General features: G+C 45.8%; 1 protein-coding gene and 2 long non-coding RNA genes across 4 annotated transcripts in view; 1 reads left to right on the forward strand and 2 right to left on the reverse strand.

The window, feature by feature from the left end:
- LOC310846888 overlaps positions 1–16,093 on the reverse strand; it is a 533,700-nt gene that overhangs the window by 410,755 nt on the left and 106,852 nt on the right. The window lies entirely within an intron of this gene.
- Positions 1–16,093, forward strand: part of LOC310846893 — a 417,489-nt gene that overhangs the window by 110,798 nt on the left and 290,598 nt on the right. The window lies entirely within an intron of this gene.
- BRINP2 (BMP/retinoic acid inducible neural specific 2) overlaps positions 1–16,093 on the reverse strand; it is an 86,270-nt gene that overhangs the window by 28,960 nt on the left and 41,217 nt on the right. For both annotated transcript variants that reach the window (XM_083743835.1, XM_083743836.1), the window contains exon 2: positions 10,255–10,595. In XM_083743835.1, coding sequence (XP_083599961.1) covers positions 10,255–10,520 — 266 coding nt within the window. In that variant the 5' untranslated portion in view covers positions 10,521–10,595. The remainder of the gene's footprint in view (positions 1–10,254; positions 10,596–16,093) is intronic.

Raw genomic sequence — 16,093 nt, forward strand, 5'->3', positions numbered from 1 at the left:
TTCTAGCTGTCACTAAATATTCTGTAGCTATTAAGCATGCTCAGTCCTTATTAGCCAGGGGCTTTTTTGGGGGGGTGGGGGAGGCTGCCTTCTGGATAGTTTTTTTGGGGGGGTATTCATTTTGCGCTGCAAACATTGCTGTTCCCCCAGTCGTGCTGATTCTTGCCTCTAGTTGTAACTTCCCCAAGTTCACCAGCACATGGAGAGATACATGTAGCGTCACCAAATTTATTTACTCCTTCCAGGGTCAGACCATCCTGAAGGAGGCCTTATATGACTGAATATTCCATGGAATGGCTGAATGTCAGGACACTCTGTTGCTAGGTCTACTGCCGTCCAACTTGCAGGTGGTGATTTTCTGCATGGGGGTGGGGGGGGGGAGAGAGATACTTTTGTGTCCTTGGAGTAGGGTTACCAGCCATCCCCATTTCCCAGGGACAGTCCCCGGATATGCAAATAAGTCCCCGGATTTCATCTAATGTCCCTGGGAAACGCAGCAGCGGCAGTCTCAGCAGCCCAGAGCAGTTGGCTCTGGCTGGCTTCAGGAGCTGCTCAGAAGTCCCCATATGATGGTGGTGCAGGGGCTCCAACATGCAGCTTCCGGGCTGCCTCCATCTTCTCTGACCCCAGCAACTAAGCTGTGAAGGGAGGCTTCATGCTGCCTATCGGAACAGCCTCCCAACTCCTACTTGTGTGCAAGCAGGAGGGGGCAGGGATCTCTCAGTTAGGAAACAGGAAGCCTTCCTTCCCAGTTGAGGGATCCCCGCCCCCTCCTGCTTGCACGCAAGTAGGAATGGGATTGGGGCTGCTCCAATGGGAAGGGAGGAATTACGCTGCCTGAGTCTCGCCAGCGCCGCTGCTCTCGGCCCTCCTTCTCCGCCTTCCATGCCTGACCCACACGAACACCACTTCCCCACCACCACCACCAAAGAACCAACAACATGAGCCCAGGCTCATGAAGAAAGGAGATAGAAACCTTGGAGGAAGGGGAAACGTCGTGGTTGAGGTCAAGGTGGCAGCCGCCCCTCTGCCACCGCCATCGCTGCAGCATCAATGTCTCAAACATACTTTATTTATTTATTTATTTATTTATTTATTTATTTATTTATTTATTGTGTCCTCTGATTCACTGAAAAAAAAAATCTGGTAACCTTACCATGGAGGCCCCTCTCGTTTTTAGGACTCTGAACAATTTGGAAGGTGACAGAACCTAAAACCAAGGGTTGGCATGCCCATCCCTGCTGCTGCTGCTTTCACACATATTTTCTTTATTATTCTTACAACTTTTGCTACTTTATTTACACATCACCTTATATCTGAAGGGCTCAAGGAGACTTACATATAGCAAACAAATATTAAAAACAAATATTAAAAACGTAACTCCTGGAGAGGGCTTTAGCCTACGCATTATGCGAATCCACCAACCCCAGATATCAAATCTTTATTGCTTAGCCAAAGGCCACCATCAGTCATATAGCAATGCAATGGGAAAAGCGGGACACGCCTCAAAATAGGATTAAAACATATTAAAGCACAACCCACTGAGATATCCAATATATATCCAATATATTTTACATGATGATAGCTTTAACTTTAACTTTTATTATGAAAGCAACAGGTTCTTGCCAGTTTTTAATTAGCCCAACACTTTAACAACAGAATTGACAAGTCCTCCTACTACAGGAATTCTTCATCTGCCCTTCATTATTCTAAATCATGCAGGCAGTCAATCACATGGGATTCTACCCATTCTTTTTTAATAGGCAAAACTACAACTAGAAAACTAGCTAGGTCATATACAATCCTCCTACAGGTCAGCTTACAGCATATTTTGAAACATAATAAAACACCAGACATTAAAAACTTTGCGATACAGGGCTGCCTTCAGATGTCTTCTAAAAGTCAGTTAGTTGTTTATTTCCTTGACATCTGAAGGGAGAGTGTTCCACAGGGTGGATAACAATACCGAGAAGGCCCTCTGCCTGGTTCCCTGTAATTTCACTTTTCGCAGTGAGGGAAACAGTGGAAGACCCTCGGAGGAGGACCTCAGTGTCTGGGCTGAGTGATTGGGGTGGAGACACTCCTTCAGGCATACTGGGTCGAGGGCATTTAGAGCTTTAAAGTTTGGCACCAACACTTTGCATTGTGCTCAGAAATGCACTGGAAGCCGATGAAGATCCTTTAGGACTGGTGTTATATGGTCCCCGGCACCAGTCTAGCTGCCACATTCTGGATTAGTTGTGGTTTCCGAGTCACTTTCAAAGGTAGCCTCATGTAGAGTGCTAGAAATTATCGTTCCACAGATGTGCCGAAAAAGATAAGAGATAGGTCAAAGCCGATCACCCTAGCACACCCTTTCAACTAAAATCAGTAGCATCCGGTAAGGTTGGCCAGAGCCATTATACCACCCCCCCAACACTGGAGACATTTCACCTTATCTAGATAGGGCTGGAGTGGAGGAGAGCAGAGCAGAAACACAGCTGAGGCTGCACAGATGCACCGGCAGAACCAATCTGGCACTTCCACCAGTGTGTGTCCCTCCCTCCCCCCCCCCCCGATCTCCTTGCTGCCCTGCTCCACCCCAGCCCCATAGAAGCGAGCAGAAGCAATGCAGATGGCACAAGGCTGGCTCTCTAGCTCTGCCCCACCACACCAGGCATCACTCACTAAAATGATCTGGACAGAGAATCAATGATTCTGCCATTTTACACGCTGTCCAGGGACTTCTAGTTCTTCTGACTGCTGGTGCAATTATTTTTATTATTACCATCAGTGCAGAGAAAAGCAGAGTGGTGTGGCACACCAAGCCCCAACCACCATCTCAGGACCATTCAGTATGCTTCCCCTCAATGAGGTAATGCACTGAAACAATCCCCAGCCACTGCTGCTGCTTCTCTTGTATGCCAGAAAATGGCAGGTTCCCTTCTCTCTTCAGCTTGTGGGGATTGATTTTGGCACTTGCTTCCTCCCAGAGGAGAGAAGGGAGCTTCTGGGACAAGTCCCCAACCGCCACCCGTCTTGGCAGCCGGCTCCCTTCTAGCTGCAAGACAGTCACAGCACAGGGAACCGATTCCATGCCTCACCTGGTTAACAGGGCAATGCCGCTTGGCTCATACTAAGATGCTTACAGAAATACAAAAATATCAGCTTCCTCCTGATTAATAGTACTTGAGAGCTGATGTAGTGTACTAGCTGAGCAACAATAGCAATGAATCGGGGTGCTTGTGGTTTCCATCTTGCCTTGCCAGGAACTCACAAGGTTCCTTAGGCAAGCCACCCTCTCAGCTTATCCAACTGCAATATGGGGTTAATAATATGATCCTACGCAGGTGGCGCTGTGGTCTAAACCACTGAGCCTAAGGCTTGCTGATCGGAAGGTTGGTAGTTCGAATCCCCGTGACGGGGTGAGCTCCCGTTGCTCGGTCCCTGCTCCTGCCAACCTAGCAGTTCGAAAGCATGTCGAAGTGCAAGTAGATAAAGAGGTACTACTCTGGCGGGAAGGTAAACGGCGTTTCTGTCACTGCTCTGGTTTCGCCAGAAGCGGCTTAGTCATGCTGGCCACATGACCCAGAAGCTGTCTGCAGACAAAGGCCGGCTCCCTCGGCCTATAGAGAGAGATGAGCGCACAACCCCAGAGTCATCTGCGACTGGACCTAACGGTCTAGGGTACCTTTACCTTTTGCTTACAAGGCTATTGTAGGGATTACAACAAGATATATGAAATGCTTTGTGCGCTCAAAGGTGAAATATAAATACTGTTATTATTAAGTAGACAGGCTTATGCTTGTCTTTGCCTCACTGCTGTGGCTAATGCCCTCCACTGACTTCTTTATTCCCATTTAACTTTTAACTCCTGTTCCAAGAAAACGGCCCTATAACTAAAGCTAAAATGGAAACCAATATTTCTCCAAATCTGAAGCTTCCCATACATGAAATTGCAGTATTTAGAAGCAGGGTATTTTTAAAGCACCAAACTGGGCTCTTGCCGCAGGGCACTGACAGCCTCACAGGTCTGCTGTGAGGATGAAACACAGATACAGGGCAATTTGCCTTGAGCTTTTGACATAACATGGAAAGACATTTATAGAGAACGAAGCAAGTGCAATTTGAAAAGGTTGAGTGTTAAACATTTCTGAATCCTGATCAACAGTAATTACCAAACCTGAATTATCCTTTTCTTGTTTGTCCAAACCCAGGCTTACAGTTTGTGTCCCCGAGACAAACTACAAGAAATATACCAAGAACTAATCTTAGTTATAGCGTGTGATTTTTCTGAAGTGCTATGCATTCTAGGTCAGGCTTCATCAAACTCGGCCCTCCAGATGTTTTGAGACTACAGTTCCCATCATCCCTGACCACTGGTCCTCCTAGCTAGGGATCATGGGAATCGTAGGCCAAAAACATCTGGAGGGCCGAGTTTGAGGAAGCCTGTTCTAAGTGGTGGGGCCTTTGGAGACTGTCAGCTGGTACAGATTTCAGCTGCTGGTTGGCACTGAGCTACTGGAATATATTACACCTAAAATGGTACTAATTGAATTGGCTGCCATTGCCATTGCTCGTTATAACCTTTAAAGCCCTGAATGGTAGGAGACCAAACCCACCAACCAACCAACCAACCCACCATGCGTCTGTTCCTTGAGTTTGGCATTGGAGGGCTTGTTTATGTGCCCACTGGTAAAGACAATCCGGTTGATGTGTACTCATAATATAGTCTTCTCAGCAGTAGCACCACATTGACAGGCCTCATCCCTGCCAATGTTTAACAGGACCTTAGGACTCCCCTCCCCTTTGATGGCTTTTAGGGGTTAATGTATATTGGAGTTTTAAATAGTGTTGCAAGTTTGTAGCTAAATAAATAAATACCCTGGAATTATCTACCCATGGAAGCAAATTCAAAATGGAAGCTTCTGATCTGGGAAAACCATCTAAACTGGAACAGCTTCAGTGCCTCCCAGTTTCATCCACAGCCCTGTCTCCTTTCCCTAAACAGAACAGTGCCAGAGTCTGGCACAAAAATAATAATCACAGTTGCCATTTCCTCCAAATACCCAAAGCAGTATCTTAACTGCACACTTAATTTATCTCCCTGTAAGTCTTTATTTTATTAGCAGTCCTGGCTTCCTTACAGAAATAAGTTCTACAAGAGATGAAAAATGAACCATTGAGATCTTTTCTCTTGGAGTATCAAGAGATGCACTATATTGGGAGGTGGTACTGTATCAAATGTGTGGTTATCATCTAGTGGAGGAACAAGGAATCTTTTTAAACAGGTCAACTCAAAGGAAGTGTGAACTTCCAATCTGAGCCTCTGTAGGATGATGGCAGACTGAGCTTTTGTGGATGATTTAGTGTGCTTCCAAGAGAAATGAATTCCTATTTAAGATCTTCTAGTCACATCAGCCACACTTAACCTCTGGACAATTTTTTTGGCTTAGGCCAGGCATGTCCAAATCCTAAAAAAAAGAAAAGCTCAACAACTTTGGTTGGGCCTCACACATGTTCACTTCATCAAATCTGGCCCTCTTTGAGAAAAGTTTGGGCACCCCGGCTTAGGCACTTCAATTCAGGGACCATTCCAAAAATGCTATTTTGAATCGTGGCTATCCTAATATCACATCAGCCAAATTTGAAGTTTCTTCTTCAGAAAGTTCTGAATAGAAACACTTGCACTTTGCCTTTCGGTTACGCAAATTAATGTTTGCAATGCCGCATGCCTAACTATTGGCATTTGCAACAAGACGTACCAAGCTGTGAAAGGAAACCTATAACTGCAGGGCAAAGGACAAGGGACACTCAAGGCTGGTCGATTCATGCTGGCAAACATATTCAACCCTCATTTCAACTGTTTACCCAGTTTGGAGCTCCAGTCCATCACTGCGGACATTGTATGTTCTGCAAATACACCAACAGGATGCATTCCTTCAACAACTCAGGTGCCCACCAGTGTGTATCATTTTTAAAAAATTTGCAGCATCACTTGAATAGCTTATGCTATCAAGGGCAAGCCCTAGAGATCTGGCACACCAAGCCAGTGTTTCAGTGGCCCAACAGCCCCTAGTAGAATCAGGCAGAATCAGGGCCAAGACATTTTGACACCTGAGGTGGACCACAAAATGGTGTACCACCACCCCCCCCCCCCCGAAGAAGCTACTACTGTATTTAATAAGTTAATGTGTGTTGTTAAATTTATTTATTTATTTATAGAGCAATAATTATATACCACTTAATTAAAATCAACAACCCTCTAACAAAAAATAACCCCCCAAAAACCTCATCAGAAAATACCAATGAAATAAAACTTTATAAACAAAGAGACATAATCAAATTATCAAAATGTAGATAAAACCAACACTTTTACAGACAAATATAGATAATAAAATTACATATCACGGTAGGCTTGCCTAAATAGTTTTTTTTAAGCAGGCGCTGAAAACAGGGTAATGACGTCACCTGCTTAATAAATGACTCAATGGCGAAGAGGGACCAACCAGCAGTAATAACGATATAATACCGGCAATATTCTCAAAAGTCAGAGTTAGGTTTATATAGGGCTAATTTTGATATGGTAAATCTCATGTGCAGCCAGCCCAACTGCGTTGCTGCTGTCTTGCACCTCTGTTGTATTCAGTCCAGCCAGTCTCTCTCCTCCTGCAGTTCAGGCTGTGAATGCCTGTTCAATACCCCTTAGTAAGAACCTTAAATCAGTTTGTTCAAGTGGAAGTGTCCACAAAAAGATCCTTATTTTATGTTTTATTTATCATTACATTTCTGTTACTGCTGTTACTAATAGTACTTTGGCGCAAGCTTTTCCGTTGTCATTGTATTTTAGGGTCCTGACGGAAGTAGCCTGCACCGAAAACAGCTACCACAATTAAGAGCACAGAGAGGTGACAGGCACGAGAATAAAAGTGAATTTTTAAATCCCTCCTAGGAGGGAGCACAGCTGACAGCTCCCCTGTCACCAAAGGAATTGTCAATCTAAAATGATTGCTTTTCCAATCTAATTTTGATGCCTGGATAGTTCCGTTGCAGCTTGCCAAAATGAGAAAGTCAAGTGAGTAAGCAAGCAGACTACCACAACCCATTGCTGTTGTTGTTTTATTAAAACAAACAAAAACAAACCAACTGAACCACTGATCCTGCCTCGTACAACCGGCTTTGCTCATTTTCTCCGAGAACAGCCACTGAAATATTTATGACAATCTTTCCTAGTGACATCGCCATGAAGTCTATTCAAGCCAATCCCCGAAATGTTAACAATCAAGCTGTAGCCCAGCAGCTCTTTATGCCAGTTCTGAGTCTGATAAACAGCATTCCAAATGGGGACATTTCATGGGTTACACTTTAAGCCTCCCCCAACCCATGCATTGTGTTCTGTTTTGTTCTCACAGGGCTTCAAAGATCACCCCTCCTTTCCCCAGCGGCAGTGGTTCTCATACTGTCGGATGAACCTCCCTAGCGGGATATCGTCTCTAGAGCGGGGGTATGGAGCCCTTTCCTGAGGGCCACAGTGCCTTCTGGGCAGCTTTCCAAGGGCCACATGCTGTCAGGGACAAAAGCAGGCAGGGCAATGGATGTAAACTTGACCACTGTACAGTCTCACACCCCTCTCCATCCTCCCTCCAGGCAAGCAAGGGGCATAATCAGAGTTCACATAATGACCAGGCTAAGGTATTCAGAATGCAAAACTGGAAGAATGAGGGTGTGTGGCCTGGGGAGATTTATTCAGGCCAGATTCAGATGCCTGGAGGGTCAGATTTAGCCCCCCAGGCCTGAATTCCCCCAACCATGCTGTAGAACAGACTTTCTCAAACTTGGTTCCTCCGATGTTGCTGAACTACAACTCCCATCATCCCTAGATAGCAGGGATGGGGAAAGCTGCTGTAGAATATTGTGTGCAAACAATACTCCAGGGAGGGATAAGATCCTGAAGCTGGTAGTACGTTCCTTTCCCACCAGCAAAGACAATAAGGGGATCCATACAGATACAGAATGGATTTATAGAAGTGACAACATCTCCATTGCCCCATTATCTGAGGGAAAAGCTACAGCTTTGTTAAGGTGGTTCCCTATGGATGGTTTTAAGACGGGCCAACAAGATTGTATTCCGTTCCTCTCCTAAGGCTAGTGCCGAGCTGAGTATCTCAATTTCACAGCAGCAGGTGTATGAACATTGGAGGCAACCATCTTTGCAAGCTCATCTATAGAGAATCTGGTGCTGAGAAGGGGTGTGAGTAGAGCAAGTTTAGAAGGGGACCCTGAGCTCAAAAGGTTTGAGAAACACCTCCTCTATATAGGTTCATGGCCAAAAGTCAGAAGCAAAATGCAAACCCAGTCCAGATTTAAGGAAGTGCCCGTTTATCAATATGAACGATACGCATCTGAAACCATACTGAGATGGAACAATTAAAGGTTAACTTCTGTTGGCCTTCAGTTCTGTGGCTGAGTTGCCATAATGGTTCGGTTTGGTCTGAGCCAACCTTTTTCCTGGATCCAAAGAAAGAGGCATATTGCTGCTGCTGCTGCTGCCTAGCAACATAATATCATGCTATCCAGGACAGGTTTTGCCTCTGGGCAATTGCTGCTGACTTATCCCTTCCAGCAAAAATCTCCACTAAACCGCAGTGTAGTTAGGAATGGGTAGATTTGCCCATTGTACACATTTTGTCTAATGCACACATTTTTAAAAACAATTTTTTTCCTACTAGAATGCATTTTTGTATGTTAGTTCCCCTGCCATGCACTATTGGGAAGAGTACTCTCTTCCCAAATATGTACGTTTTTCTAGGCATTACAGGGTTGGAGAACCTCATCACACAATTCAGAGAAGTGTGGCTTTTCAAGGATTGCTGCATTTCAATTTGTGATTGGTTTGGGATATGTAAGTTAAGCAGATTTGCATTAAAATGTGAACATATTTCTCCATCATCCCTAAATGTATTGAAGTAACCAACCCATAGATGTGAGTACAGGGGGAGGACATAAGCCTAGATGATGGGAAAGGAGTAGAAGTTGAGAACTTGATTGTCCCTCTGTTATAGTTCACAGCATCTGATCTCCTTCAGGGCCAGCTTCACACATTTTGGTACCTGGCAGAATATCCAAAGGGCACACTTCCCTCCCACAAAGTAGCACAGGGCAAAATCTCCTCCTTCAGCTCCTCCTAACTTAAGTGAACCAGAGATCCTTCTTTGAGTCCTGCCTGCATCAATGGTACGTTCTGTGGTGACCCAAGGCAGTGTCTTCTTCTTCTGTCACTGTGTCCCAATTGTGAACTCCCTTCAGATTGTTCCCCTCTGTAATGGTTCTAGGGGTTGCTCGTGCATAAATCGGCGCCACGCTTGGCTGAGTTCCCTGGGTGAACCCTATTCTGTCCGGACAGCCACTCAGCCGTGGCTGTCTCAATCGCTGGCAGAATCCGTCAGTGGGCGTTTCTTGAACTTCTTCCAGCAAAGAAGCTCTTTGACGCCATGCCTCCTCCTACTCTCCCTGCACGGAAGTCTTCTGCGCAGGGAGGGTGTGGGCAGCGGAGGACCCGTGCTCTCCCTGCTGGTCTCCGGCGAGGAGTCATGGAGCCACCTCGCCGATTCCCCCTTCTGCCCTCCTTCTCCACTGGTGCTAAGCTGATTTCCTTCCCCAGAAGATGGGCTGCTTCTCTCCCTCCCAGTACGCTCTCAGGAATCCCTCTGGAGCCCTCCCTCTATCTCTCTGGCTCCGATGGCAGTTTCCTGACACCCTCATTACCAGCTTTTCATTGCCCCCCTCCAAAACAAACCCCTTTACCTTGTTTTGTTAGGAGTTTGTTTAGGGGCGAGCTGAGATTGTGTTTGTTTAATCTAAATGTGATGAAATATTGTACTGGTTTGCTGTCTCCTGCCCTGAAATCCTCTTGGGATGAAGCTTGGTCTAGAAATACTCAATCCATTTCTATATACCATAGAGTCCGGCGTATTAGGTGACTGGGCGTATTAGACGACCCCCCAAACTGGCAGCTGCAATTTGGGGGTTCGTCTTATAAGCCCAGTCACCTAATTCTCTGGGCAGCTCCACGCTGGGCGAAAGCCGCCCCTGCTGCTGCTTCAGAGCCGCCGCAGCAGCTCCGTATAAGACGGCCCCCGACTTTTTAACCTCTTTTCCGGGGTTAAAAAGTCGTCTTATACGCCGCAATCTACGGTAACCCCTTTCAGTCCATAAGGTGAGATGTGCTGGTGATGGAACTGATGGAAAAAATCCCGGCCCGTCTCTTTGGCTTACCTGTAGATCCTGTACCTGGTGGCGAAACCCTGCCGAAAGCGCTCCATGAAGTCAACATACTCTGGGGCTCGGTGAAATGGTCCTCGGTCAGTGAGCAGCCAGTCCAGTGGCACTTGGCTGGAGGAGGCTGTGGAGGCATGCTGTTCGTGTGGTGTGGCAACAGCTGCAGCCAGCCCCCAGCACCCCAGAGTCAGGACCAATACTGAGGACACCCATGGGACCATCAGCCAGAGCCCGTTAAACTGAGCGCTGCGCTGCCACCTCATGCTTCTCCTGCTCGGTTGGCTTCTTCATTCTCTCACCACTCCTTCCCTCTCGGCGCTCCTTCAGGATTTCCTGCACTGAGAAGGCACAAGGAAAAGAAGATGGGTCATGACTTATCCAAACAAGGTGCCTAGGGCACGGCTGCACAACCTCGGGACCCACCAAGCTGAACGCTTGCAGCTTGTCTTTCGGAAGGGTCAGTCCCCTTTTTATTAAACAGAGTAAACAACATGGGGTCCAACCAGTACATTGAACTCTGCCACCTGAGGAGGGCAGATGGGAGCCAACCTTCACACCCGTTCAAAAGCGGGACTGGCACATGCCCGCTGCTGAAACAGCCATCCAGGGGCAGCGAGTGGCAGCACTGCTGGGTCAGATCCATGAGGGGCCTTTGAAGTTCCTGGGGGCACCAGGCTTGATTGACTAAAGTACACAGATCCCAAGTGAAGTGCTTACTTGCCCTCGTGGTCTCCATGCTGCAAGTGCTTTGTACGTTTGTTGTTCATCCGGGGCCATCTGGGGTAAAAAGATAGGGTAGAAGCAAAGTGCCAATGCTCCTATGCTTTTTCCCCTAAGGGGGTTCAGGTGCTACAGCTGAGAGAGAGCTGCAGTAAATGTATGAATCCCCCTGGTCCATCTAGCCTCACCTGTTCCAACTTTCTCCAAGACAATGGGACAATGGGTCCTGTATGGCCAGCCCCTCCAAGAGACTGCAGGTCTCCAAGGATTTCAGCAAGAGTCGTCCCAGCCTGGTGCCTGAGATTCTTTACTGGAATTACCAGAGAATGAACCCAGGAGCTTCCACATGCAAACCAAGTTATCTGCTATTCATCTGCATCATCTCCATATAAATATCCCAGGCTAGACACCTGAGGCAATGCTCACTCAGGTCATAACAAGCATTTAGCACTTGCACAACTAAGCTCGAAGCATCATTACACTTCCCATACATTTAACTCAGTCATCTGTATAATTTAGGCTGACAACTGACCAGGTGTGTGGCCTGGCCTGGCCTCTTGCCTTTTAAGAAATGGGCAAGTGCAGTTTTTCAAAGCATGGGAGATGGCTTTTAGGACTTTCAAGATGTTCCCTCCTCTGAATACCATCATACCAGCTGTTCTTAAAGGCACAGCTACAGCAGCTTCTTCAAACAGCTCACAACTCTAGTGGTTGTTTGAAAATTAACAGCCCTGCTTCTAATAGGCCTATAGCACAAGCCAGGGGTCGGCAACCACAAGCGGCCCATAGGGGTCGTTTAACCGGCCCATGGACCCCTGCCGCCTGCTCGGTCGGCTCCCGTGTGCCATGCTAAACCGACGTGGAGCAGAGTGGGGACCGCCTTCCGCAACACTGGCTGGCTTCCCATTGGCTGCAAGAAGCTCCTGCAGCCAATGGGAAGCTGTGCACGCCTCCTTTGTGCTGGAAATAGTGTTTGCGGATGCGTGCGCAAGCACTCCGGCCCACCGCGGTGTCTGCAGGACTGTGAACCGGCCCAAACCACAAAAACTTTGCCTACCCCTGGGATAAGCCAATATTATAACTCAGGACGGACCCATTGACACTCAACGGCATTACTAGCTTGTGTCCATTAATTCTGTTGGGTCTACCCTGAGTATGATTTGGTTGGTACCAATCCATTGCAGCTATGTGGGCTGAGAAAGACTAGCAGCAGGCCCCCAGCCACCTAGTAGTCTCAAACCTTGCTTATCCTGACGCAGCAACAGAACCACTGCATTTCTCAAACAACCCCCCAATTTATCCAGCATTTATCCGTCACAAGCGGCATCTCTTCCTCTTCTGGGGCAGAGTCCTCTCTACCTGCCAGCCATCTGTCACTTAGTTATGCCCCACTTGTTCTGCAAGAGGGCACCTGCCATGCCCCCCACCTCCCAGAGCACCAGCCTTTTTAAAAATAAAATACTGTCAACCCCAATTCTGCGCATCACGCACCCTGCAAAAGCGAAGGGCTTATTTCTTTTGTTCTAAGGCCTCAGTTGCTGAGGAAATGAAATGCTGATTGACAGCAACGGGAATAATTTGTCAGGATCACAGCGCCAGTTGCCAAACCAGCTAGACAAATAAAATAAATAAATCCCAGACAGACAAAGCAAACAAACACGATATAAACAAACAGCTGAAAGAGCATCTCTCACTCCCAGTCTGGGGCAGCATTTCCCTGCCCCCTGCAGAATTCAGCTCCTATTTCAGAACTAAAATAGATGTGTAGATTATTGCAAGGAGGCTGGTGTGATAGCAACTTTGCTTCACGTATAAATCTCATCCCGGTTGTAGATGAGAAGCATTTTGAAAATCTGCTCACAGGAGTCTAGAGTTCCGAGTCTGTGTGTGATTCTGTTCTTTTCTCAAAGTACAAACATTTTGTTTTCCCACCCACTCCAGATGAAACAAGAGCAAGAATAGAATGAATTCTGGGACCTTTACCACCATCACTGCTACTATTCATTTATTTATATGCACCATCAATATGCAGAGTGCATAGGCAGAGTAAGATTGGGGGTGGGAATAGTCCCTTGCTTTGGTAGCTTAAAATCTGAACGCAACTCTCTACTCAGGTGACAGGCTAGCAATCTCAAGATGTACTCCACCCCTGATGCCCTTCAAAAAAAGGGCTATAACTTTGTCACATCTGTTGTTTCTTTGCTTGCAAGAAGACCTGCACCAGCAGCTGGTACTTCCAGGAGGCTGGGGAAGAGACTTACCATCATTACCCTCCCCGACATTTGCCTTTTGCTGCTGTCAGTCTCCTCAGGAGTAGGGATTTGGGAGCCAGCTGTATGTCATCTTCAAGCCCTCCCCTCTGAACGGCATTTAAGCCAGACTCCTTGGAGTGCGGCAAGGCCAGCACCACAAACTTTATTGTTGGTTAACACCTGTTTTGCTTTATATTCTTAAGCCTACATTTACTCATTTGGGGAGGGGGGCAATATCAAATTGATTCTGTGTTTGCCAAATTGTTGATTTTCCCCCTGTATTTATTTCCCCACTGGGGAGAGGTGCTGCAGTGATAGCTGTACGTGGGGCAGGGGCAGAAGTTGCCCTGGAGACAATGCTGCATTGACGTTCTCCTACCCTGGCGTGCGAGTGGCACACAGAGCCCGTGACTGTTGGGCCCTGCATGCTGTTACCATGTGGCGTGTTTTCTCTGCAGGGTGTGTTTTGCCACTGCCACTCTCCTTTTTCTTCTTCTTCTTTTTTTTGAAGATAATCTTTATTGATTTTATGATTACATACTATACATATACATATTACATTTACATTTACTCCGAGTTCACTTCCCGCCTTCCTTCTTCTGGCTTTTTTATGTCATCTCTAAGTTTTTCCACATTGTCTTTATCGATTTTGTTCTTCTTTCAACTTTATCCGTACAGTGTCTATATACAAATAAATATTTCTGTATATACATGTCTTAAAGGTAAAGGTAAAGGAACCCCTGACCATTAGGTCCAGTTGTGAACGACTCTGGGGTTGCGGTGCTCATCTCGCTTTATTGGCCGAGAGAGCTGGCGTACAGCTTCCAGGTCATGTGGCCAGAATGACTAAGCCACTTCTGGCGAACCAGAGCAGCGCACAGAAACACTGTTTACCTTCCTGCTGGAGTGGTGCCTATTTATCTACTTGCACTTTGATGTGCTTTTGAACTGCTAGGTTGGGAGGAGCAGGGACCAAGCAAAGGGAGCTCACCCCGTCACGGGGATTCAAACTGCCGACCTTCTGATCGGCAAGTCCTAAGCTCTGTGGTTTAACCCACAGCGCCACCCAAGTCCCTATACATGTCTTATTGTTTGTCTATATTCATTTACAGATACAATTAGTTACCTTGATTGTATTTTACATTTTAATTCATATTGTCATTAACATCCAATAAAGTTTCTTTTAATTTCCCTTTATGAGGTTTATTTCCATTCTTCTGATTTCACTATTTCACCTTATCCTATCCTACCTTATCCTTTTCTGGGCTGGATATGTGTCTAGGACGTCATGGAGTCGTACCAGAATAGCAGCAGCATTGCTTCCACTCCATCCTGGTTTAATTGGTATACAAGCTTGCTTTGGGGGAAAGTAGCAGGAGAAAAACAGCAACACGATTTCTTGTTAAGAACATGGGATAAATGGAAAGAAAGAACGAAATTGAGTAAATCCCTGCATATTAAAACAAAAGCTGCTGCAGGCATTGGCACAAAAGCCGGTGGGGGCGGGGGCAGCATGGAGCAGCTGCCTTATAGGTTCCTTAGTCTGGAATCAGTGGCTAGCAAGCTGTACATCAGAAAAAGGTCTCCAACTCTAGACCAGGGATGGAGAACAATGTTGTCGGACTACTGCTCCCATCATCCATGACCATTGACTTTGCTGAGTGGGGCTGATGGGAGTCAGAGTCCAACCACACCCAGCGAGAGGCCCACTGGCTCTCTATCCCTGGTCCAAACAGTTTGAAGCTGTTAGGAACCAGTTTAGTCAGCTGACAGGTTAAGAAGGAAGGCCTGACAGTTCTTTGCTGCTCTCAGGAGAAAAGAGTGGCTTGGTTACCCCCACCCCACCCCACCCCCAACGGCTGCCTCACCTTCACTTTTGATCAGATTAGCGGTTTCATCAAGCCACATTTGTTCGAGTGCAGAACTGTAATCTCTGTCATGGAAGATTTCTGTCCAAATAGGGAATGAACGATACAGAAAATTTTGGTCATTGAGAAAGTACAACATAATGTGTCAGGAGATATTAATGAGAAAAAGTTTATCAGAGCCTTCCTGCAGGTATAAACCATCATGTTTTTGTGTATTTAATAAAAAATTAACTAGTTTTTAAAAATCTGTTCTGATTTGTTACCTGTTATTTTTAAAATTCAGAATGTCCATTCTGTTTTGGGATTTTTTTAATGTTTCAAATTGGGAGCTAAGGGAGACACTAAATCAAGACCTGGTAGTGATGAGCAATTTTATTTTAAAAAATGTAGTTGGTCCATTTAATTCTGTTATTACAACTTCATTTGTTTGGTTATTAAATTCATTGCGATCCATCATATGTGTTGCTCTATGATTATGTACTGTAATTCATTCTCTTTGTTCATTATTTTTGTTTCCTACTTTTTCTCAGTGCAAGACCCGAGTGCTCTTCCACGGCCAGTAATTCCTGCTACTATTAAAGATATGCATGCAAAGTTGTAAAATAGTTCCAAATACTATACATTAATTCATTGCTCACTCAGAACTCATTCAGTAAGTTTGCTGAGGCCCTCAGATTTTTATGAGCATCATCTGTTTTAACTGACTGTTGCTTTTTTAGTTCATTGTTTTCAACCTGCTGTTAGTGCATTAATTTGTATGATTATTATTATTATTTATTTATTGTACTATTTTGTTTCTTGTTACTCTGCTACCCCGCTGTTGAAGGTGAAGGATAGAAATAAATAAACAATACTATTCAATTCTGACCCACCTACATGCACATCACTGGGCAAATGTTATTGTCAAATGATGTTTTTCCCATTCCATTTTATTCAACAGGAAAGGGGGAGGGGGAATCAAGGCGCTTTAACGAAAATTGACTCTTGCTCCCCAGT

The sequence above is a fragment of the Podarcis gaigeae genome (genome assembly GCF_964106915.1).
Source record: "Podarcis gaigeae genome assembly, chromosome: 6".
In the NCBI taxonomy this organism is placed as follows: Eukaryota; Metazoa; Chordata; class Lepidosauria; order Squamata; family Lacertidae; genus Podarcis; species Podarcis gaigeae.